Genomic DNA, 25,903 nt, shown 5'->3' with positions numbered 1-25,903 from the left:
CGTCTCCAATGACCCAAAACTGAACGATTTGAATGATAGTCTCAACTACATCAACCGTTTTTGGCCTATATTGAGGTTATCGGTAAAATAATTCAACCCCGGCAATGTCGGCTGGTGTTTTGCCTCATCGTTTCACCTCCCGTTGTAAGGTGTAGCCGCCCCCCCGGCCTCCGAGGCCCGTAATGACGCAATGCCACAGCAACACCTGTTGCTCTGCCGTCGTGCCACATGTCCCAAAACCAGGGGGTTCCCTTGTGTCAGGTGTGGGGTTCGAACCCACGCACTCTTTCGAGTACCAGAGCTTAAATCTGGCGCCTTAGACCACTCGGCCAACCTGACGTTGTGTTAGATGGCTAATGTTTTACATTGATGTCTTAAACATTGTACCTTAAAGAACATCGATATATATATATATATATATATATATATATATATATATATATATATATATATATATATATATATATATATATATACGGTGGGAAAAAAAAGTAAAGATAATATACTACGAAAAGGGAAGGGTTGAATTTTTAGTGATGGAGTGACTGGGTGTGATGGAAGTTTATAAAATGAGGATTACCTTGCTGGATTATGAGGGACACTCACTCACTCGAGAGGTGATGAGGAGGAGTCGGCCTCATCGATTTGTTTGGCTCCGGTGTAGTAGTGAGTGTGTGTGAGTGTGTTTGTGAGTGCGTCCGACCCACAACTGTTGGGTGGAGCATGCACGTGTTATAATGCTGGACGTATATGACGTATAATGACGAAGTATATGACCTTTGACCTCGAGGTTATGACCCCTTGGGTATGGTGGGCCCCATGGAGTGGGGGGAGAAGGGACCTTTTGACCTATTGGAAATCCTTTGACATTATACTCCAAATTATTGTACCGTCGTGTTCAAGGGTCGTACCGACTTGTTCAAGGGTCGCACCGTCGTGCTCAAGGGTCGTACCGACGTGTTCAAGGTTCGTACCATCGTGTTCAGGTGTTTAACCACCGTGCTCTAGGGTCGTTTCGTCGTGCTCATGGGTCGTACCGTCGTGCTCAAGGGTCGTACCGTCGTGCTCAACGGTCGTACTGGCCTTCTCAAGGGTCGTACCATCGTACATGCTCATGAGGTCAACAGTTGTTTGACGTCTTTGGTCATTGATTACGTTTATTGATCGTTGCTTGTCTGTCTGCCTGGCTGGAGGTTGATGACCTGTTGGTCAAGCCAGTGGCAGTTTATACATCACTAAGTCTTGTCTGTCTGTTAGAATGTCATTGTATTGTTGACCTCTGCAGTACAGTATGGAGTGTCCTTGTGAAGGGGACAGAAGATGGGATGTTAGCTCTGTCTCTCTGTCTGCTTCCACTTGTTCGTCTCTGTGTATTCTCATGAGTTTTTTTTACCTTTTATCTTTTTGAGTGAGATAGTTTTATCTCTACAACGGTTACTCCACTCTTCTTCAAGGGCGAGAGACTTGTCTTTGGTCACGCGGGAACCAGAGTGTTGGGCGCTACAGTCAAGAGAGGGTCAAGGTGGCTGTGTGTGTGTGTGTGTGTGTGTGTGTGTGTGTGTGTGATAGGTGTAGATGTGTCATTTCCCATCACCTGTTGGTGCCTACGGAGAGGTACATATGTATATACACACTCGTGACGTGGTGTTGGTGTTGTATGTATGTAATTACCCAAGTGTCAAACTTTGTGAGGTTCAGAGGAAGAGTTAAGTTACCACTCAGTGGATGTCTCGTTATTGTTGGTTATTTTCGTGTAGATTATAATCGCGTCGTGATCTTCTTTCACATTATCCCGTCCTTATTACTTTTGTATTTGACTCTGATCACATTTTATTGGGTTCTTTTCTTTATTTTTCAGACCACCTTTTGGGATTTGATTCGGACCCCTCGTAAATCTGATGCAGTTCACCGTTATTCTTCACTTCCCTCATGACCTACGTTCCATTAACTTGTTCAGGTAAGTGTCCAGTTCACAAGGCTAAGTCGTTTGCACGTACTGAGAATATTAGTGGGCCAAAGATCCAGCCCTGCAGCACACCGGTGGTGATCTCAACCTAGTCTCGAGAATATATCCTCAACCTGTGTCGTTGAGGACTCGCCTCTCGCCAGAGCCAATCCTTTATTCCATCCTGTAGATTCAGCTTCTTAACTCTCATCCAGGAGCCCCTCTGGTGGTGGCGGGTGGTGGTACAATGTGGTGGAGGGGCAGGACTTAACTCACATCTCTCTCTGGAAGTTGAGGAACTCAAGACTCTACCCATCCATCAGTGTTCTCTAAGGTAAAAGTGTAATATAGAAGTGAAGAAGTCTGAAAGAATCACATGGTGCGTCACCTACTTTCCTTTGAAAGAGGACTTGGGTGTCGACATCATCCCTGGATTATGACCAGAGTCCCACGTAAGGAAAGTGGTTAAGGAGAGTCCCACATAAGGAGAGTGGTTCAGGAGACAATCTGTTTGCTGACAGATGATAGATTAGCTTTTAGCTGTATCAGTCAGGAGATAATCAGCCACCCGTCCACATCAGGCATAAGGTACGGGACTGGAATGTGCTCCTCGTTCACCGGAAAAAGGGGGGTTTTGGTCGTCTGTCATTCAGTCCTGGTGGGTCAGTGAGAGAGACGGAGGACAGAAGTTGGCTGTCCCCTTGCCCCCGAGTGCGACCCACATCCCACCGTCAGCTGACTGACGTAGACAGGATGTGATGATGTGGACAGCCGACAATTCGCTGCTTGAGCACTGAGTTGGTCCCTGTGTCTTGTAGCTCAGCTGTGGTACTGTGGCCGGGGAGGTGGTCGAGAGCGGCTCGGGGAGGTGAGGTGGGGGGGGGGTTATGTCCCCCCCAATCGACGGAAGGGAGTGGAGTGAGTCACCCTGGCGATCTCGTAAGTGTCATTACCAAGCTATGTAGTGTCGCAGTGAATGACACTTCCCCATTCAGGCAATGGGAAGTCGAAGAGGATGATTTGCCTCAATCAGTAGACGATAGGGTTATGGGGTTCCCCTCATTGGATACGTCAAGACCTAACTAATCGCCCTCTCCCTGTCCTAGGGGCGTGGCGCCGAGAGATCTTAAATTTATTCTACAGCATGAACCATCATCACTCTCGTATATGATATACAGCTGTTTACTCCAGTTTTATATCGTATATGATACAGCTGTTGACCCCAGTTTATGTCGTGTATAATACAGCTCTTGACCCCTGTTCACCTGCTCAGAGAACGGGTTCAGCTCCGCGCAGTGGCCGTGGTCATATTCTTGCCAGTTTAACTCCTGTGTCAGCTCTGATCCCCATCTTCGTCTCCTGTTTCTCCAGTCACTCTGGAATGTTCCGTTTCCGCGGTGCAGTGTGTGTGTGTGTGTGTGTGTAAAGCGGTCCAGCAAGTGTGGTGTCTCAAGCCTTTTGACCCTCGTATATTCCGTGACTCAGCTTGGGCGGGAAAATTCCCCCGCATACATTGTAGGAACCTCTCTCCCTCTCTCTGAGTAGTGTGAGTGAGCGAGTGAAGAAAATTCACTTTCATTCGTCCATTTCATTCGTTTCGTGTTTCATCCTATGATGTAGGTATGAGAGAAGAATAGCGAGGTAGACCACTAGCCTCAACATCTAAATCTACACACATGTGAGTTGCTAAACACATGTGCCCCCTGTGAGAATCGAACTCACGACCCCTGGTTTACAAGACCAGTGCTCTGCCCCTGAGCTAAGGAGGCGGATGTAAGGGAGGCAACACAAGCGGCGAGTGGCAGTAACTCATCAGGGAACTCACAGCTGGCGTGGAGCCCCTCTGGTGGTGGCGGATGGTGGTACAATGTGGTGGAGGAGCAGGACTTATAGCACATCCCTCGTCCTTACCCACCGGAATAGTGTGTGTGTGTGTGTGTGTGTGTGTGTGTGTGTGTGTGTTATATTTGCATGGATGGGTTGTTTTTTTGATGTGTGTGTTTGTGTCTCTATTGACGGCTGGGCAGTGAGCCAGGACTTCAGTGGCTGTTTAGTATCACTCATTTGACCCAGGTAGTTTCTTTTATTTCTTTCTTTCCGCCTCATCCACACGCTAGGCTTCTGGCTTTCAGGCCAATCACACACACACACACACACACACACACACACACACACACACACACACACACACACTCTCTCTCTCTCTCTCTCTCTCTCTCTCTCTCTCTCTCTCTCTCTCTCTCTCTTATTTTGAGAACAACAGTCGAGCCATAGCTTTTGACTTGACCCTGACCTGGACCTTTGACCTGATCAGGTCAAAGGTCACATGCTCGGTATATTTATGTACTTGTATGCATTTGATCACCAACACTCACAAACACATATATTTCAGTGTTGTTCACAGTTGCCCGCGCTAGTAAGGTAGCGCCAGAAACAGACGAAGAACGGCCTCATTTGGTCACATCCACTATTGAGCTGCCATGTGTAATGTACCGAAACCAGAGCACCCTCTCTCCCCCCATCCACTGTCAAGCCTCACAGACCTTTCTGTGGCTTCCATAGACCACTTGATATTTCTTGATTCAGGCCATTTGACAGTACGTCGCTCCCTGTATACCACATCGCTGCAATGTCGTGTATCCCCTGTATGTCTCGCTCCCTCATACATGTTTAGGCCTCGTTACCTTAAAGCATCTCTCATTCCACCCTTCCCTCTCGTCTTCTGCCCTCCTCTCTGCCTTGTTCCTTTCACTTCTGACGTCTTGCATCATCTTTGTCTCTTCTCACTCATGCTCTCCACATATCCAAACCATTTCAGCACAACCTGTTCAGCTGTGTCACTCATACTATACTTCATAATTGATCAGTCCTTTTAGCACCTTACAGTGTCCACAAAAGCACCTAAAATACTCTGTACTTTTGATATATATATATATATATATATATATATATATATATATATATATATATATATATATATATATATATATATAAAATACTTCTGTATGTTTATAAATCCATACCCACTATGAATATTTCTGCAGTTTAGATCGGGTCACTAGTTATTACTGACAGGTTTTTGGCCATCGAGTTACATGCACTGCAGTAGGTCAGGTGTGTCACATGTCTGCAGGTGTTCTCTCTCACACACCTGCCTCCTTAGCTCAGTGGTAGAGCACTGGTCTCGTAAACCAGGGGTCGTGAGTTCAAACCTCACAGGGGGCACAAGTGTTTAAACTAGAAGTAAACCTCAACAGAATCACTAAGGTTTACTATCTCAGAGGAAGGCTGGAGGTGTACACGTCTTAGTGTGTGAATCAGGTGATTCGATGAGGTAGCAGTTCACTCATTTTACCAGCTGAAGTTTCCTAACTTAAACAAAACTAATTATCATATATCCTATAGTCTGAGGAGGGGTTATTATAAAGTATAGAAAACTTTGTATATATATATATATATATATATATATATATATATATATATATATATATATATATATATATATATATATATATATATATTTATTTATATTCGCTCACAACGATGGTGTGTGTTTTAGGAAAGAGGGACACGTGACCCCGTTAATTCAGTGTGTGACCCTCGTGTATATACTGGATTACTGTCGTGTTCAAGAGTCGTACTGTTGTGTTCAAGGGTCGCACCGTCGTGCTCAAGGATCTTACCGTCGTGCTCAAGGGTCGCAGCGTCGTACTCAAGGATCTTACCGTCGTGCTCAAGGGTCGCACCGTCGTGCTCAAGGATCTTACCGTCGTGCTCAAGGGTCGCAGCGTCGTACTCAAGGATCTTACCGTCGTGCTCAAGGGTCGCACCGTCGTGCTCAAGGATCTTACCGTCGTGCTCAAGGGTCGCACCGTCGTGCTCAAGGATCTTACCGTCGTGCTCAAGGGTCGCACCGTCGTACTCAAGGGTCGCACCCTCGTGTTCAAGGGTCGTACCGTCCTGCTCAAGGATCGTACCATTGAGACCATATATATATATATATATATATATATATATATATATATATATATATATATAGCAAAATGGAAACTCTTTCCCTCTGCATTCAGTGAGTTGATATTCACATATTAAGACGTGTACACCTCCAGCATTCCTCTGAGGTGATTCTGTTGAGGTTTACTTCTAGTTTAAACGCTTGTGCCCCCTGTGAGGTTTGAACTCACGACCCCTGGTTTACGAGACCAGTGCTCTACCACTGAGCTAAGGAGGCAGGTGTGTGAGAGAGAACACCTGCAGACATGTGACACACCTGACACCCTATTGTTTGGTGTGTGTGTGTGTATATATATATATATATATATATATATATATATATATATATAACGAGGGTTCTTTTTATAGATCTCTGTAGCTTCAAGGCCGCGCTCAGTGCGGGAGGAAGGTAAGGTGGGCTCCTTTTGGGGCGAGAAGGCTAGCTAAGAGGTGCTCTGTACTCGTTTCCCTCCGCTGACTGCGATACAGTCTTCGTCGTGGTTGACGTCTTGCTTAAAGTGGCACCAGATGCAAGCGGAAGTGGCGGGAGAAACATATTCGCCTCCTTAGCTCAGGGGCAGAGCACTGGTCTTGTAAACCAGGGGTCGTGAGTTCGATTCTCACAGGGGGCAATAAGTCTTTAACGGTTGTGGTGGTTGTCGGTGAGAACGAAGGGTAAACCCACCGCGAGATAAGATAAGGAAGTTATAACCAGAGTGGAACGAAGATGCAGATTTTATCGTACGGGTTTTCGTGGTGTGGTAGTCTGAATCTTTGGCCATAATTCACACACGGGCCCTCCCGGGTTCGAATCCTTTGTGGGTCACTCGGATCACAGCCAACTTAGCTGTTCATCTTCACCCTGGGGCTAGTCGATATGTGGGGTACTTGGCTTACTGGTCGTTTGTGTGAATAATTGTGTGTTTCAGGAAGAGATTCTCTGTACCTTGTATACATGTGCCATGCCCTTATTCCTGTGTGTTTGTATATATAGACACAACACCCCAGTTTAAGCTCTGTGTGTGTGTATGTTTGTGTATGTATGCACCCATGATTCGAGAGATGATACATATACTACGAGGTGAGTGAGGTAAATGCGAGGGTTTTAGGAGAGAGAGGGGCGGGTCTGCAGTTTGTTGAGGTGGGAGGAGTCAGTTGCTGTTTGCAGATGACACGGGTCTAGTGACAGACTCGAGTGAGAAACTGCAGAAGCTGGTGTCTGAGTTTGGAAGTTTGGGTGTGATAGGAAAAAATTGAGATGATGCGAATAACAGTAAGGTAATGAGATTTAGCAAGGGTGAAAGACGATTCTGTTTGAGTGTGCGTTTGAATGAAGGAAACCTAGAGCAAGTAAAGTGTTTTAGATGTCTGGGATTGGACTTGGCTGGAGATAGAATTAGGTGAGTTAAAGTTAACCACAGGATGGCTGAGGAGGGCTAATTCCCTGGCGTCGTTGAGTGTGTTTAAAGAGAGGACACTGTGAGGGCAGAGGTAGGTATGTTGACGGTATAATAGTTCCGACGGTGTTTTCTGTAGGTGTTAGTCGTGGGTCCTGAAGACTAATATACGGAAGAGGGTAAGTGTGTTGGAAATCTAATACTCAAAAACAGTACAGTATGTAGTGTGGGGATGGTTGACAGAATAAGGAATGACCTTGTGAGAAAGGTGTAGTGATAGCATGACATATCTGGGAGAGTTGGGAAGGATGCGCAGAAAAGGTTTGGAAATATGGAGAGGATGAGCGAGGAGAGATTGACGGTAAGATGATGCATGCATGAAGTGGAGGGAATGAGGAGGATTGGGAGACTGTAGTTGAGATGGAAGGATGGAGGTAGGCACTTTGAGTCATCGAGGCCTTAACATGCAGGAGGGTGCGAGACTCGAAGGGGATAGAACTAACTGGAACGCTGTGATGTAGAGTGGACGACGTTCTATCATTGGGCTTAAGCTAGACGCATGAAGCGGTCAGGGGAAACCATTAGAGGTCTATAGGGCGTGGCTGAGGATAGGGGGCTGTGGTTTCCATGTACTATACATGAAAGTTAGAGCGTGAATGCGTACAGATGAGTACTGTTCCTTCGTCTGTTCCGGGAGCTACCTAGCTAACGTGGGAAACTTCAAAGATGAAAAAAGTTTATGTATATATAAGTCGATGGACACACACACACACACACACACACACACACACACACACACACACACACACACACACTCACAAACCCTTCTTATGGGTCTCCAACATTTTTTAGGTTGCTCTGCACTCAGGAGCAGGGAAATGAAGGCCCATTTTTGGGGCGAGAAGATCCTTGACATGAATGTACCCGTTTCCTTCCCCTAACAATGATACAGCCTTGCCGAAAAATGACGTAGGTGTGAGGGGAGAAAGTGGAGAACAGACGTGGTCAAAATCAATGTCGTTATCTGTGGCAGAGAGAGAGGAGAGAGAGAGAGAGAGAGAGAGAGAGAGAGAGAGAGAGAGAGAGAGAGAGAGGCCGAAGGTTCGAGTCAGTTCCTTGTGTGTTTATTCACTGGAGCTGCCGACCTTTATGCCCCAGCCCACGTCGGAGGGGGCAAGACAGTGCGTTAAGCCCCGGGGATGCCGTCCACACTGGCTGATGTCATTATTTCTTGCTGGTGCGTCATCTCTGCTCCCAGCCATGAGCACGACTGTACGACCCTTGGGAACGACGACCTGGGCCTGTAACCTGACCTCATAGGTCGAACGTCATTGTGTCTAAGGGTCGTACCGTCGTGCTTAAGGGTCGTATGTCTTTCTACCCTAGGATCGTAACGTACAAGGGTCGTACGTCATCAAACGTAAAGGAACCTCTCGTGCACAAGGGTCGTACGTCATCATACGTAAAGGAACCTCTCGTCGTGCACAAGGGTCGTACGTCATCAAACGTAAAGGAACCTCTCGTCGTGTACAAGGGTCGTACGTCATCATACTTAAAGGAACGCCTTGTCATGTACAAGGGTCGCACGTCATCATACGTAAAGGAACGTAGCGTATAGCTTAAGAGTCGTACGTCATCATACTCAGGAACCGTGCCATAATGGACGTACGTCATATTGGAGGGTCGGACGTCGCCATTACCCCTTAGGTCGTACCGTCGCGTTCAAGGGTCGTACGTCATCTTACCCAAGGTCATGTCATATCGCTGCAGTCGGAGCTAAAGACATAGTTATTGGCTGTTCCGCTCACGGAGAAGCTCACACCAGTCACGTGACCTGGTTAATATCGTTACAGACCCTTGACCTTAAAGGGGGAACCACCCCGTCCTCCCCCAGTCTCTGGGGGAGAGGGTCAATAATAACTCACTACCGAGGAGGAGGAGGAAGGTAGGGGTTGTGAGAACTAACTAGGAATTATAACATAGACCATAAACCGTCTCTGCTCTTAACTAAACCCAACCCCGCCCCCCTCTCCCCCCGCAAGTTAAGGGGGGGTTTCCATGGCAACGCGTAAGGCAGGGTTGCCATGTTATGTTTCCCGCCATAGTAGAGTTAAGGTGGGGAGGGAGGAGGAGGAGGAGGAGGTTGCCAGTGATGACGTAAGTGAAGGATCATGCCTGATGTGACCTCTATTTAACCCCCCCTCCCCCTTCCTCACACACCAACAGGTGTCACACGCACTTTAAAACCTATCGACCATCTATTTGTGTCAGGTGTGGGGTTCGAACCCACGCACTCGTACGAGTACCAGAGCTTAAATCTGGCGCCTTAGACCACTCGGCCAACCTGACGTTGTACGAGATAAGTGAAGTCTTATACTTTCACTCTCGTAGATAATCTGAGCATTATATATATATATATATATATATATATATATATATATATATATATATATATATATATATATATATATATATATATATATATATATATATATATATATTTGAAGAAAGATTAATAAGTAGTGGGTATGATATCTATTATAATGGTGAGCATTATTATGCTGATAACGACACTACAGCATATTCTCACTGAGGGAGACATGAGTGAATCGGAAGCATGCTGGCGAAGCATTATGAGAAGCTGTTGTATGCTCATGAAGCATTATGAGAAGCTGAGGCATGCTGACGAGGCATTATGAGAAGCTGAAGGATGCTGACGAAGTATTATGAGAAGGTGAAGGGTGCTGACAAAGCATTATGACAAGCTGAAAGATGCTCACGAAGCATTATGAGAAGTTAAAGGGTGCTGACGAAGTGTTATGGAAAGCTGTAGAGTACCGGCGAAGCATAATGAGAAGCTGAAAGATGCTGAAGAAGCATTATGAGGAGCATTATGACCAAGCAATATGAAAAGTTGAAGAACGCTGGCAAGATATTGTGAGATGGTGAAGTTGGCTGACGAAGCATTATGAGAATCTCTAGGATTCTGACGAAGTATTATGGGAAGCTGAAGGGTGCTGACGAAGTATTATGAGAATCTGTATGATGATGATGCTTGGATAGAAACTAGAACGACGATATATTATGATAAAAAAAACAAAGAAGTAGATGATAAAGCATTATTATAACTCTAGATTGATGACGAAACATTGGAAATTGATGTATGGATAATGAGTCAGCACATCAATGATCTATTCATTATTCCGGGCTGCTACTGGCTTATTTCCAACACAGAAACGTTTCAATATATATCAAGTTGGAGACAAAATGTTTTATGGGCAGGAAGAAAAGAAAAAATACCCTGAACTATTACCTCGAGTTTTTAACATTTTACTGAGAGAAATAGATTTGCGTGAACATCCCAGTAGAAGTACCATGTTTCATGCAGAATACAAACCTGGGGTTCTCAGTTTTGTCTGGGGGGTCATTAAAGTATGTACTTAAGTATCCAAAGACTATACAACTATTCACTTAATATTTATTGAGTACATATCTCCCTGGTAAACCATGATTAGATATTTTCCATGATTATATAATGAAGAGAAACGCTTCATTAAGTTAAATTTCGAGACAAAGAGTACTGTAAGGTTGAAAAAGAAATACACTGAATTATTATATGCAATTTCTGGTAATTTTCAGATGGAATGATGAGGCCAGACACTGGCACAGAGGAGGTTGAAGGGTATGGGGTGAGACGGTGTCTTTAGAACGGTGGAGGTCAAGTGGAGTGGATGTGGAGGTCAAGTGGAGTGTGTGTGGAGGGCAAGTGGAGTGGATGCGGAGGTCAAGTGGATGTGGAGGTCAAGTGGAGTGGATGTGGAGGGCAAGTGGAGTGGCTGTGGAGGTCAAGTGGAGTGGATGTGAAGGGCAAGTGGAGGATGTACTGCATGTTAGACCAATGTTTTTTTTTTTTTTTCTACCACCATCCACATTATGACTTGTCGCTACCACAGCCACGTAAACCATCATCATTGTGACTACCACAGCCACGTAAACCATCATCATTGTGACTACCACAGCCAAGTAAACCATCATCATTGTGACTACCACAGGCACATCTACCGCCTCCACCACCCTTCACCTCAACCATCACCACAGTACCCATGTGTGGTAGGGACAGATGTGGTGGAATGGCACCACCACCTCTACAACGTCCTTATGTCCACAAACTCATCTTTCAGTTACTTGACTCATTAACTCACCTCTCCGCCCCCCTCATGAGTTCTCATACACCTCTTCCCTCACTCCACTTACTCATTTCTCTCTCATCGTCTACCGTTCTCTCTCTCTCTCTCTCTCTCTCTCTCTCTCTCTCTCTCTCTCTCTCTCATCGCCCGCCATTCACTCATCACTCATTATCCTCTCAAATCCTCGCTAGTCAGTCCCTCATTACTCTCTCACTCCCTCATGTACTACAGACATTCCCGTGTCTCGCTGATACACATTTCTCCTTACCCCTCCCTCACCCCTCACCTCATTCACGACACCCATCCCTCATTCACCTCCTAGACTCGCCCCCTCACTTCAGGCACCTCATATTAGCACACGGTTTATAACTTCCTCATTCATGAGACAAACAAGAAGACACTCAGGGGAGAAAATTAGAACGACCCTCGAACCCTACGGTTCTTGACCTTTGACCTGTTTGTTAGGGTCGTACCGTCGTGCTCGAGGGTCGTACTGTCGTGCTCGAGTGTCATACCCTGTCGTTGAAGGGTATTTCGTTGTTCTCAAGGGAATTATATTTAATTTTTCAACCTCCATTTGTCTTCGTATATACGTACACAAAGCAGTCTACATATACATCTACAAAGCAGTTGAAATATGTATACATGTAATGCCCTTGACCTTGTGGTTGTTATGAAGTGCCTGGCGTATGTACGTGAACATGATAGACATGACTGAAGCCTATCATTTCAATAGACAGTGATAGACATGACACCATAACACAGTCGTATTGATGACAAGAGGCCTCACTGTTTCACCGTTATTTGTGGGTCTACAGTGTTTGGTATAGTGACCTGAGTGAGGCTTCATATCTTCACCATACATCATCTACAGTGAGTGACAGTGAACATGACAGATGACATCATCACCATACATCATCTACAGTGAGTGACAGTGAACATGACAGATGACATCATCACCATACATCATCTACAGTGAGTGACAGTGAACATGACAGATGACATCATCACCATACATCATCTACAGTGAGTGACAGTGAACATGATAGATGACATCATCACCATACATCATGTACAGTGAGTGATAATGACATGCCAGACATCATCACTACCATACATCTACAGTGAGGTACAGTGATGTGAGTAAGGCTACGCCAGAGAAGCATTCTATCCTCATCAATGTAGATTGTGGTTATGACTGACTGAAGCAAGTGGGGGTGTATGACTGAAGCAAGTGGGGGTGTATGACTGAAGCAAGTGGGGGTGTATGACTGAAGCAAGTGGGGGTGTATGACTGAAGCAAGTGGGGGTGTATGACTGAAGCAAGTGGGGGTGTATGACTGAAGCAAGTGGGGGTGTATGACTGAGGCAAGTAGGGGCGTATGACTTAAGCAAGTGGGGGTGTATGACTGAAGCAAGTGGGGGTGTATGACTTATTCCAGTGGGTGTGTATGATTCAAACAAGTGTGGGTGTATGGTTTAAGCAAGTGGAAGTAGATGATCATAGCAATAAATAGATTTGGATGATTAAAGTGAATGAAGATGGACGATATCTTCAAACTAGGATGAGAAAGAAACCATTCAAGGTAGAAACCACATGATTACCCTTTGGTAATGTGCTCTGAAAACATTTAGATAACATTGAAGAAGATTTATGGTGGGTCCATTTGGGGTATTGCAGCTTTGAAAGGTACGTGTCTGTACGTACGTAAGTACGTTTGCTAAAGCGAATCTTAACACACTATTCGAAGAGATGTGAAAGTCCCTGACGTGTAGGTGCATAGCATGAGTGTCACACATAAGACTGTTAAATACATGTGCCCCCTGTGAGAATCGAACTCACGACCCCTGGTTTACAAGACCAGTGCTCTGCCCCTGAGCTAAGGAGGCTTGGGATGAAAGAGAACACATTTGGGTTTAATACCGCGGCTGACGGGCGAGTCTCGTTGTGAGTTTAGTTCACAGTTCTTATTTAAGGTTATACACCGACCAATTATCATATAAACTTGTAGTAATTTTCATATTGAGTTGGTGCCATCGGTACACAAGAGGCGTATGCGTATTTTTACGCATAAAGCGCGTCCAGTGGTTCATTTGCTTCGAGATAATAATTTCTTATTAAGTAAATTGTGTTTTCCCTGGTGTTCACGTTCAATCACAACACTGAAGTAGTTTCCCTTTTGTTTTTACATTAGGTAACTTCATGTTATTGTTGTTTATTTTACTTGTATGTAGAGGTTCATTATACTATCGTTATTTACAATTGTTAGTTTCGTTATAGAGCGATTATTTCATTATTCTTATCGAGAATGGGTCGTCATGGCCATTGCCATCTTAATCTGGCCATTTTTCAAGGCGCTGTTAGTCTAGAAATAGTTACAGTTGGAAAATGGCATGTCATCTGCTGCATATTTTTACTATGTACAGAGGAAATGAACTAACTCTTTATGGTTTGTGTGTAGTAAAGATACCATCTACGTCTCTCTGGCCATAAAGGAAGAGGTGGATATATATATATATATATGTGAGTATATATATATATATATATATATATATATATATATATATATATATATATATATATATATATATATATATATATCCAGCCTTCAGTGGCTGGGTTACCAAGAAAAGAAGCTTTTAAGAAATGTAGAGTGATGGGAAAGGGGGAAAGTAGGCCTTTTTCCATGGTCTTGTTTTGGTGGGCCAGGTGGTAGGGCCCACTGTGTCAGGTGCCCTACCACTGTGGTATTTGATACCCTTAAGGGAAATTGGAATTTTATATGTACTCTTTCCCATCTGAAATTAATTAAGTGTGGACACTGACGACTCTGTGTTGTGAAACAATAAGTTTTAAAACCACTGGAACACAACACGACGACCCCTTGAGGAAGGTACGATCCTTGTAGGTATAATGGAGGGGCTGTGTCTTGATTTATGGGATGTATGCTTCGTCTAGGTTGAGATAGGGTTCGATACTGTTTATAAATGGATTCTTTTTCCCCTTTGACGTTCACCGCCTCTGGTTGAACTTGACGTATGTTGTCAGTCACCCTGTAGGGCTCTGACTATTGACAACAAGTCACTGCGGCAAGAAACAGTGACATGGATTCCATTTTGACTGAACCATTACAGTCAACTGAGCACCTGTGGTACGCTCAAGGCGGACGACCGCGCCTTTCTCCCTGTGTGAGTAATATATTTACCTGTTTTACATTGCTGCTTCTCCATATTTGTAATTGGTAGCCTCTATTGTTACTACTGCGTTTCCTTTGAAGATGTTTATGCATTTTTCGTTACTGAGAGTGACACAGCTGCCCAAAAATACAGTAATTTACAACTGTTGTATCTGTTACTCTGAAATCGTACTCTGAAGCATTATTTTAACTTAATAATTCGTTGGAAGCTGGTGCTTGTTAAGGTCTGGGTTTCTGGTGTCGTCATTGAAGTACTTCATTAAGAAGACATTTCGTATATGTCTCTTTCACCATTTCCTGGTCAGTTTTGAAGGGTATTTAAAGAAATGCCGCGTGACGACTATTTTGATATATTTTTTTTCAGTGAACATATGCAACCTCGCCTTTGTAGCTGACATGTGAATTCATAAAGAAGTTAGTGGTAGATGTAGATAATGATAGTTTAGTCATACATGTATAAATGGGTATATTAATTAGCCATAGTTAGTGGCTTGACCTAGTTTGACCGACCCGTAACAGTCAAAGTAACTTAACAGACTGGAGAGGTCAGAGGGAATTTGAAGAATATTTGGGTAGAGTTGCATACCACACTCGTGAAGTTTACGACCCGCATCTGAAGCCTTTTTAATGTTTCAAGTTTTAAGTATGAAATAAACAACCCCCAATATTACCCAGATTTAACGAATGTATGGGTTCGTTGTATGAACACCTCAGGACGCTGAACACCGTATCGATTCTGTTCGTTCTGCCACAGTTGCCATCGCTCTATTTTCCGTACAAAGCCTTTACGACTTTATAGGCTTTCCTAGTGACAATTCTACCACCATATCTTAGGAACATCATGTCAGTGTGGTGTTTAAAAAGATTCCTGAAGGAAATAATGTTATGATTACGTAAGATAAAGGAACGTATATCCGCCTCCTTAGCTCAGTGGTAGAGCACTGGTCTCGTAAACCAGGGGTCGTGAGTTCAAACCTCACAGGGGGCACAAGCGTTTAATGTTACCCCCTAAACCTATATTAGGTTACCCCCTCCCCCACAATGAGGCGGTATAGTTCGTGAAAACCCAGGTTAATTATCATCCATGAGGTAATTGATAACTGTGAACAATAGGAAGACAAACACGTGGATATGGAAGCGTTTGTACAGAAGGTTGATGTGCACAAATGTTTTTCTTCCTTTTAAAAATAATACAATCATGTGCATTTTCTATGTAAACAAATCAATTGTCTGCCGATGCAACTGATATAAAAGATGATCGGGAACAAGTAAGAAACCCGACATAGTTATAAGCAAGGTTCTGTCTCCTCTTTAAGGGCGAAATCCACTGCAACAAACCACAGCAACATGGCATTAGATGGGATTAGGCAGCTTTTTCCTGCGGCTGGCAGCGCGGCGGTGACGTGCAGGGAAAGGCGATCGTGCCGAGTTACCGGAGACGCGCGCTTGTTTGATGACAGTGTACAGGAACAGTAAGAAAGATTGCTTCCTTTTCCTGTCACTTAACAACAGAAATGGAGTGACACATGAAAAATAAACGTTGACAAGCGACGATACTTTGTTTTCTGGGTTTAGTTTAAAGAATTACTATGTTAGAACGAAAGGTGAGTCTGGTGCATCCATTGTTAAAGTCTGTTTAACATTTAAGCAATTTGGAAGTGATTTATGTACGCTCTTATTATAGTCACTGTTTGTAGGCCACATTTAAGTGAGTAGCAGAGGAATATTGTGTATGCTTTGAGCTCATCTTCAGTATCCAGTTATCTCACGTGTGGAAGGATGGAGTAAAAGATACTTCGAGTGCTCGGGTCCTGAACATTGGGGAGGGGGGGGGCAAAGGATGGAACGAATTAGACTGATGTTGTATACAAGGGACGACGTGCTGTCGGTGGACTGATCCAGGGCATAAGAAGCGGTCGGGGGTATCCACGGAAAGATCTGTAGGATATAGGTGTCTGTTTTCTGCTCTATACACATGACAACGAAAGACAGTGGACGTGAGAGCATGAGGCCATTTCTTTATTTCTCAGCGCTTTCGCGCTAGCTCGGGAAACGGCGAACATGGATGAAAGCGGTATATTTCGCCTGCTTGAAGGTGAACCGCTGGTAAAGTTACCATTGGCGAGGCTGTATCTTCGTCTGTTATCGAAGCAAAGTACTGTCTCGTCAGAGAACGTTTCCAAATCAAAGGAGTCCATCTTGTCCCGGCTACTGTGGGTAGCGCAGCCTTCGACTTCTCCAAGAAAAGGGGACCTAAAGGAGTAGCACAGGAATAATTCATATCAGATCTCTTATTAACCAAACAGTATGACTTTTGGGTCTAAAACACACCATTAAAAGTGAAGGTTGTGTTCGTTCCACCCATCTTCATTATCAGCGACGCTGCGTAGATTCCAGTCTTCAGGGATCAAGAAAATGGTTTTTGATAATTCACGGTATATCTTACGACTATAGAAGGAAAACGTCTTACAGGAACAGTACTCTGAACTTTATGTGTGTGAGAATGTTGTTTATTGGTTTAGGAAGGAAATTGGCTGAGTTGAGCTATGAATTGTTCATTGTGTATATCGATAATTGGACTTCCTCTCAGTCCATTGAGGTGGTTCCGCGGGAGCTGTGTTTCATATCAGTGATGCTGGCCAGGTCTTGGTTATGTACCAGTAGGTTTATATTCGTTGAAGTTCTGTATTTTTCACACACAAGGATATCTTTCAAATGACGAATCGTAGTACTCTTTTACTACCACCTGTAGGTTCAGCATCGCATGCTGCTGAGTCGAGATGACTGGGTGTTGGGAAGCCTTTTATCAGATGTAATTTTGTTTCCTGAATCCTTACAATTTAATCTGAGTTGCTTTACCACGTGCGGTTCTTTCATTAATATGTTCCACTATAGAGCGTCGTGAGGGAACTTACCATGTAGGATATTCTGTGGTTATATCTCAGATATTTACTCTCACGAACATCGTCGTTTCTTTTTTTTCCATTGTTTTATCAGATTTGTTGAGTCTGAATGTCTCATGACTGTACAAGGTGGGTGTTACACATTTGGGTAACCGCGTTGTTACAGACTATTATTTGAGTCGCTTATCTGCCAGCATACAAGATGTCAAAGCTCGTTTTCCCTCGTGGGGGAAGGAATCTCTCTTGTGTAAGTTAGCAATGACGGCATGATTTCAGGACGCTGCCAGGTGATTGTGGAGATGCCTTGATTGATGAAGTTGTAGTTTCTGTGTGATTTAGGTTAGATTAGATTATGCTTGGTTAGGGTAGATTAGAATATGCTAGCTTAGGTTTCTAAGTTAGGTTAGAATAATTAGGGTAAGTTAGGTTTGATATTAGGCTAGGTTAGATCAGAATATGCTAGCTTAGGTTTCTAGGTGAGGTTAGATTAGAATATGCTAGCTTAGGTTTTTAGGTTAGGTTAGAATATGCTAGCTTAGGTTTCTAGGTTAGGTTAGAATATGCTAGCTTAGGTTTCTAAGTGATTTATGACATAGCTGACTGTTTCTACTGTAAACCGTCTGAGCCCTTAGAATGCTTGTCACTTCTGTGCCCCCTCTAGTTTTTTTTTCCCTTGGCGTTCGTAACTTTTCCCTTTCACCCTGTGTGTACACCCTCCACTCTCCATTCTTGCCCCATTCTTTTCCCCTTTCTCATCGTCTCTTTCCCACCTTCTCTTTTTGTACCCCTCCCATTGTATCCCTCACCCTTGTGTAAGTCTATCATTATCTCACATCTCTATCTACTTAGGTCCTCCTTCTCCCCAGCTGTCCATCAAGGTCCCCTCTCCTCCTCACAGCTGTCCATCACACCTACATAATCCTCACATAACATCCTAGCCATCTTTGCTCCGTTCTTCCTCCTTACCTCCATGAACCCTCCACACCACATTATCTCTCACCTTGATATTGTGGCTCCTCTTGTTTCTTGTCATAACCACCTTCAGATTTTCTTCCGTTGTCTGTTTACTTCCTCCATACCAGCACTTTCGATTTCTTCCTCTCTTGTTCTGCTCGTCTCTCCAACTGCCTTTCACCCTCCTTCCTTCCGTTTTCTACAAAGACCTTCTCTTCTGTCTTGGTGAATTCAGTTTGGGCGTTCTTTTACGAGGCAGAGAATCCATCAAGCGAGACGGGAGATAAGATAACTGAGAAGACTTGTTTTGAAACGTGGTAGGTCCATTATATATGGAGATAATCAGACACTAGATCGTCTGTTCCAGGGGAAGATAAAATGCACTATGACATGTTGAATCATCTTTGAAGCCTCCAAAGAATTTTAGTGATATTTAACCTGACATGAATGTTTAGTGTACTTCCATACAGGTGGAGGATATCAAAAAGAATGGGCCTTCGAGGCTATTGAGGTCTAAGCAGCTGTTTTTTTTTTTTTTTTTTAGTGCAGAAAATTATGAGCTTATGGTTTGCAATGATTATTCCAAAGATTGTCCACAATATGATGAGCTGGTACGTGGCGTATTACCCGCGTCATTTCTCTCGTCAATTGTGTTTTGGACATGGTTCCAGGGGTTGCTGAATTACCTTCTTTTTGTAGATGAATTATTTATTTATTGGACATCATTATCTCTTGAAGTCGCTGTGAAACGTTTGCAACTTACTTTTTTATAAGATTACATATCAAGTAGACGACTAGTTTTGATTTCTCTGGAAAAAAAAATCTGTGCATTATACAAGGCATAGAAAAGAGAATCAGCGATTTCATATGATCTTAAAAGCAATCTCATTCCATATGAAGAGACAGTATTTTTGAGCCTATTTTTTCATCTCTTTTAGGTGTAAACGTTCCCATCTAACCCTACATATGAGAGTGTTTTTTGCTTCTCAGAGGATTGTAAAGTGTTCGATCAACATTCAGAGTTCTCTAAACCTTTTTAATGTAAGAATGAAAAGAGAACTGCATTGACGAAAGTAGTGTAGACACAGACCCGTTCCAGGAATAGGTTTGGCCTGGTTCCTTCCTTGGAAGGTTCCTGAGATCAAAACTTTTCAGAAACTGGATGAAAACAACGAAAGATTGAGGTTTATGGATCTATCCAGAGCATCGTACTGGTGTTCTAGACTTGCTGGTAATTAACGGCATTGAAACAGCAGATGCTGAGGCTAACAGGTCTATAAACGAGAGAGAGATACATATATACCTCCGTTTATTTTATGGGTAGAATCAGTTACTTTGTAAGATATTGATGGCAGATTGCATGGCCTTCCGAGGCCACAAGATTGATAAACAACGGAAGATCAAGAAAGTTCTGGAGAAATGACATTGTGCTTTGTGGGACTCGCTATGTAAAGGCGTTTCTTTGTCGGGTGAAGGAATAGTCATTGTATGTTGACCCCGGGTCACTTATATGGAGAGGAAACCTCAGTGACCCCCCCAAGTGTGTAACACATGCAGATGCAGAAATCGTCGTGGAACACTTACTGCCGTTATGCCAAACACAGGGGAAGTCCAAGATTCAAATGTGTAGGTTATACAATGAAGTTGGAAGAGATAGAAGTACTGAAGAGAGTTGAATGTGTTGATGTGTACAGATTGCTGAATTTCTTAAAAGAAAACGAAGATTCTTTGTAAACGTGTAAAAGAAAACGAAAATATACCTTTATTTTTTTTTTTTTTTTTTGTAAACGATTTTAGGCTTCTGTTTACCGCGATAAAAACACAACGCTGAACAAGCAGTCATTTCCCTACGTTTTGACAACTGTCGCTAAACTACCCAACCATCTTGATCTCTTCCCCCATTACCTTGCTGTCTTCATCTTCCCTTTTCCCCCATCTCTCTCTCTCTCTTCCTCTGCACAGTCTCCCCTTTCCCCCTCCCCCTATCGTCTTGGCTTCCCATCCCAGCCATTACCATCACGACCCAGTTCCCAGATTGTGGGGGAGGGCGGCCAGTGAGGTGAAAACTGTAATAGTGGGTGCACGAAGCCCAATGGAGATGGGGGTGAGGGGGGCGTGGACCTGGGGCCTGGAGTGCGCGCGTTACAGCTTTGTCTTCCTCATGGTCATATGCAAATGATGATACCCATCACCTCATTGCCTCATGCCTACCCTCACATACACTCCCTCCTCGGGGGGAGGGGGGGGGGGTCGTCGTGAAGCTGTGTACGTGTGTTGGAGGAGAGGAGATGGGGGAGGGGGGACTAAAGGAGGAGATTCCCCCTTCGAAATCCCAGGACCACGACCCTTCCCTACCCCGTCCGAGGACCACGACCCTTCCCTACCCCGTCCGAGGACCACGACCCATCCCTACCCCGTCCGAGGACCACGACCCATCCCTCCCCCGTCCGAGGACCACGACCCATCCCTACCCCGTCCGAGGACCACGACCCTTCCCTACCCCGTCCGAGGACCACGACCCTTCCCTACCCCGTCCGAGGACCACGACCCCCCCCCCCCCCCGCGATCACCGACACCCCCGCCCACCCCCTCTTCCCCCCTCCTTGAGAATCACGACCCCCCCCCCAAGATAACTATACACATCCATTTATATATGAGTGTATGAGGCACACACAAATCCTCTTTGGTCGTACATTACTCGCATAATCATGAAGATTATGACGGTGATGATTATTAAAAGTTAATCATTATCGATTATTAAGTATTAACATGTCCGTGCAAAAGGTCGTACATGGATGGCCTCATCCCTCGATTGGTTAAGTAACTACCTGTTTGGTGTGATGATTAACATGGATTAATAACGTATGATTAATGTGTACGGCATGATTAACAAGGTCTGATTAATGTGTTCAGTGTGACTAACATGGATTAAGAAGGTATGATTAATGTGTACGGTATGATTAACATGGATTAACAAGGTATGATTAACTTGGATTAACAAGGTATGATTAATGTGTACGGTATGATTAACATGGATCAACAAGGTATGATTAATGCGCGCGGCATGATTAACATGGATTAAAAAGGTATGATTCATGCGCGCGGTATGATATTAAGACAGAACTTCCCTGACACCAACGATGGCTGCTGCAGACCACGAAGGTAAGAGTGTGGAATTGGTCAAGAAGATTGTTTGAAGGGACAGTAGGAGGGAAGCCTCTGCTCAGGAGCAGAGGTTTTTGGACTCGTCGAGTGAAGCCAAGAGGAAGTAGATGATCCAACGACCATTTTAACTAGAAAACTGGGGTAAAGCGCAAGTCTCGCAAGACTCCACATGTTGGCGTAGACACCATGGCATTCTAAATCTGTATCATACCCTCCCCTTCCTTCCCAGGGTATGCAAATATAGGTTATAACACATCTAACTACATTCTAACATCATTACTCTCCACTGGGAATGGCATGTAGTTTTGCGCTAGCCTGTTTTGATCCTGTCGGGCGAGGGAGATACATCTTTGTGAAGGTATGGACGATATATTTCCTTTGTGTCTCTCTACCATACCTGACCGAGAGCCATATTGAGAGTGAGGATGATTGGCTGGGGTCATGGGTAATGGCCTTTCACATTGGTGATTTCCTCAGAGGCGTGATATAGCGTTAATGGCTCTGCAGACGTTTCGAGAGAAGTGATATTTTTCACCCGGATAGGAATTCTTCTGTTTCAACACTGGACGAAATGCAGGATCTCCTTATTGGAGATCTAGAGTAAAAGAAATAAAAATGATAAGATCAGGGTTACGAATCATTATATACTGAGGTAAGAAGGATTGTTGTTTCCTTCTCTTTAGTGTCCGTTGCAGTAGCTGCTTTGTCTTTCGTAAAGATGGTCCTCTTCGGAAAAGTGGGTCAGACATGTTTCCATTGACCCATCTTGAAACTGGTGATTTAGCAATTCACGTTATATTTCCATCTGGCTTTATGTCTCGTGAATTAATATACATTTTAAACAGAACTCATCAAGATCTGATAGTGAAAATAATTCTTAATGTATTCGAGGTGTGATCTGATCCAAAACGTTTTATTAAATGATAAATTAATACTTAGTGAATTGGTAAGCAAAACAAAAAGTAGACCCACCGCATCCCGATGTCATTATAGTTTATCAAATGTGATCTTTGGTAGCGAACATTCATCTGACGCGTAAAAAGAATCTGTAAAGCTTTATGCGGTTAGTAAGTCGATATATAAACCCAATGAAGTTGTAATGCAACTTCCAGGTTTATAAATGCCTGATATTACATGTTTCTTGATGACTCAATGTACCGTTTGAACGCGACTGAGGTCTGACCTCCCCGCCTTCCCACCTCTAATGGGGTCAAAATCCAACATAGAAACCGAATAAGGCTGTAGTACAACACCTAATCATATCTATAGGGTCTATAAATGCTTAATTACACTTATTATTGATGCCACAATGAATTATTAACGAATGAACGCAACGAAGACCTGAATTTCCCCCATATGTTCTTAAGATTCTGAACTCACTGTTTACCTTCCTTCTCAAATGGTCCAAGAGTGCATGATTAACCCCAGTGCATCTGTTTAGAATGGATTTTCACCAATAATACAACTTAGCGAGACATATGTGGCGTTGAAATAAGGTGTGTTATCAGTATGGCTTTATTATTTATTGGTATTTCACCTGTATTGTGTAACGACACTTTTTCCTTCTCTCGTAACCCAACTGCTTAACCAGATTTATTTCAAGTATAAGATAAAAAGTTTCTTGGGCTAAAGAATACCCTGAGTTATTGGCTTGAAAACGTCAGTTTAAGGACTACTTTTCATGCTGAATACGAATCTGGGGGTCATTGTGGCCTGTAATGAAGTATTTAATGATTCTGTGATTCATTACGTCATAGTGATTGGGTATTCGTCATCTTGGGAAAGCATTATAAGATATAGTCCATGATTATTTAAACAGAGACACGGTTCATTATGTATACTTCAGATTTCAAAACGTTTCTGGGGCTCAAAAATACCCTGAACCATAGCCAGCAATTTTTATTTGTCTTAGGGTAATAGATGTCCTTGAAGACCTATGTATAAGGCCTATTTTTCATGTTGAATATAAATCTGGGGTTGAATTATCGTCTAGGAATCATTAAGGCCTGTAGTTAAGGATTTAAACATTCTGTGAATATTCACTTATTTATTAGGCATATGTCAACATGGGGAAGCATTATATTTTCCATTATTATTTGAAGTCGAGAAGCAATTCCTTACATTATGCTTTGTTTAATTATGGCAAAGATTATGACCATTGTATTGATTGGAGTAACACTAATTCATTTATTAACTGTAGTTCCTTAACCAGGAGAAATATCATTGAATCTTCTCATATTGAATACACAGAGAATTGTAACATGAATATTAGTGAAGGTCTTTACAAACTGGAGAGCTTTGTGTTAAGCAAAATTTGTAAACAGTTCCCCTGTCTTGTCCACGTAATAAGATTGTATGACAGGCACAGTGCCAGACCCAGACAAGACCAACCAGAAACACTTGTGTACCAACTGTGTCTTAGCTCCGCCTCTATTTTATGTATGAGCTGACTGTTCTAAGTCTTTTATCTCATTCTTGTATTTTCCCTGGTGATGTAATCATTACTCAAAGTGCACTTAGGAACTTATTGTTTCATTTTCCCTGTAGTTATGAGCAATAGTGTGTATATATATATATATATATATATATATATATATATATATATATATATATATATATATGTATATATATATATATATATATATATATATATATATATATATATATATATATATCCCTGTGGATAGGGGATTAAGAATACTTCCCATGTATTCCCTGCGTGTCGTAGAAGGCGACTAAAAGGGGAGGGAGCGGGGGGCTGGAAATCCTCCCCTCTCGTTTTTTTTTTTAATTTTCCAAAAGAAGGAACAGAGGGGGCCAGGTGAGGATATTCCGAAAAAGGCCCAGTCCTCTGTTCTTAACGCTACCTCGCTAATGCGGGAAATGGCGAATAGTTTGAAAAAAAAAAAAAAAAATATATATATATATATATATATATATATATATATATATATATATATATATATATATATATATATATATATTTTGTTGAATGTGTTTGATGATAGAGTGGCAGATATAGGGTGTTTTGGTCGAGGTGGTGTGCAGAGTGAGAGGGTTAGGGAAAATGATTTGGTAAACAGAGAAGAGGTAGTAAAAGCTTTGCGGAAGATGAAAGCCGGCAAGGCAGCAGGTTTGGATGGTATTGCAGTGGAATTTATTAAAAAAGGGGGTGACTGTATTGTTGACTGGTTGGTAAGGTTATTTAATGTATGTATGATTCATGGTGAGGTGCCTGAGGATTGGCAGAATGCGTGCATAGTGCCATTGTATAAAGGCAAAGGGGATAAGAGTGAGTGCTCAAATTACAGAGGTATAAGTTTGTTGAGTGTTCCTGATAAATTATATGGGAGGGTATTGATTGAGAGGGTGAAGGCATGTACAGAGCATCAGACTGGGGAAGGGCAGTGTGGTTTCAGAAGTGGTAGAGGATGTGTGGATCAGATGTTTGCTTTGAAGAATGTATGTGAGAAATACTTAGAAAAGCAAATGGATTTGTATGTAGCATTTATGGATCTGGAGAAGGCATATGATAGAGTTGATAGAGATGCTCTGTGGAAGGTACTAAGAATATATGGTGTGGGAGGCAAGTTGTTAGAAGCAGTGAAAAGTTTTTATCGAGGATGTAAGGCATGTGTACGTGTAGGAAGAGAGGAGAGTGACTGGTTCTCAGTGAATGTAGGTTTGCAGCAGGGGTGTGTGATGTCTCCATGGTTGTTTAATTTGTTTATGAATGGGGTGGTTAGGGAGGTGAATGCAAGAGTTTGGGAAAGAGGGGCAAGTATGCAGTCTGTTGTGGATGAGAGAGCTTGGGAAGTGAGTCAGTTGTTGTTCGCTGATGATACAGCGCTGGTGGCTGATTCATGTGAGAAACTACAGAAGCGCGTGACTGAGTTTGGTAAAGTGTGTGAAAGAAGAAAGTTAAGAGTAAATGTGAATAAGAGCAAGGTTATTAGGTACAGTAGGGTTGAGAGTCAAGTCAATTGGGAGGTAAGTTTGAATGGAGAAAAACTGGAGGAAGTAAAGTGTTTTAGATATCTGGGAGTGGACCTGGCAGCGGATGGAACCATGGAAGTGGAAGTGAATCATAGGGTGGGGGAGGGGGGCGAAAATCCTGGGAGCCTTGAAGAATGTGTGGAAGTCGAGAACATTATCTCGGAAA

The 25,903-nt window shown here is 43.2% G+C and overlaps 1 protein-coding gene and 8 non-coding genes across 9 annotated transcripts in view; 4 read left to right on the top strand and 5 right to left on the bottom strand.

Moving 5' to 3' along the window:
- Atac1 (Ada2a-containing complex component 1) overlaps positions 1-25,903 on the top strand; it is an 86,155-nt gene that overhangs the window by 18,383 nt on the left and 41,869 nt on the right. The window contains exon 2 of the mRNA XM_071666136.1: positions 1,859-1,957. Within this exon, the coding sequence (XP_071522237.1) occupies positions 1,930-1,957 (28 nt within the window). The 5' untranslated portion in view covers positions 1,859-1,929. The remainder of the gene's footprint in view (positions 1-1,858; positions 1,958-25,903) is intronic.
- On the bottom strand, positions 256-339 carry TRNAL-UAA (transfer RNA leucine (anticodon UAA)). Its single transcript has one exon. It is a non-coding gene; the product is annotated as a tRNA-Leu (tRNA).
- Positions 3,643-3,714, bottom strand: TRNAT-UGU (transfer RNA threonine (anticodon UGU)). Its single transcript has one exon. It is a non-coding gene; the product is annotated as a tRNA-Thr (tRNA).
- On the top strand, positions 5,099-5,170 carry TRNAT-CGU (transfer RNA threonine (anticodon CGU)). The gene has a single exon. It is a non-coding gene; the product is annotated as a tRNA-Thr (tRNA).
- Positions 6,105-6,176, bottom strand: TRNAT-CGU (transfer RNA threonine (anticodon CGU)). The gene has a single exon. It is a non-coding gene; the product is annotated as a tRNA-Thr (tRNA).
- TRNAT-UGU (transfer RNA threonine (anticodon UGU)) lies at positions 6,499-6,570 on the top strand. Its single transcript has one exon. It is a non-coding gene; the product is annotated as a tRNA-Thr (tRNA).
- TRNAL-UAA (transfer RNA leucine (anticodon UAA)) lies at positions 9,601-9,684 on the bottom strand. The gene has a single exon. It is a non-coding gene; the product is annotated as a tRNA-Leu (tRNA).
- Positions 13,341-13,412, bottom strand: TRNAT-UGU (transfer RNA threonine (anticodon UGU)). The gene has a single exon. It is a non-coding gene; the product is annotated as a tRNA-Thr (tRNA).
- Positions 15,636-15,707, top strand: TRNAT-CGU (transfer RNA threonine (anticodon CGU)). The gene has a single exon. It is a non-coding gene; the product is annotated as a tRNA-Thr (tRNA).

Source organism: Panulirus ornatus, chromosome 10 (assembly GCF_036320965.1).
Source record: "Panulirus ornatus isolate Po-2019 chromosome 10, ASM3632096v1, whole genome shotgun sequence".
Classification (NCBI taxonomy): Eukaryota; Metazoa; Arthropoda; class Malacostraca; order Decapoda; family Palinuridae; genus Panulirus; species Panulirus ornatus.
This window is presented reverse-complemented; position numbering and strand designations above follow the sequence as displayed.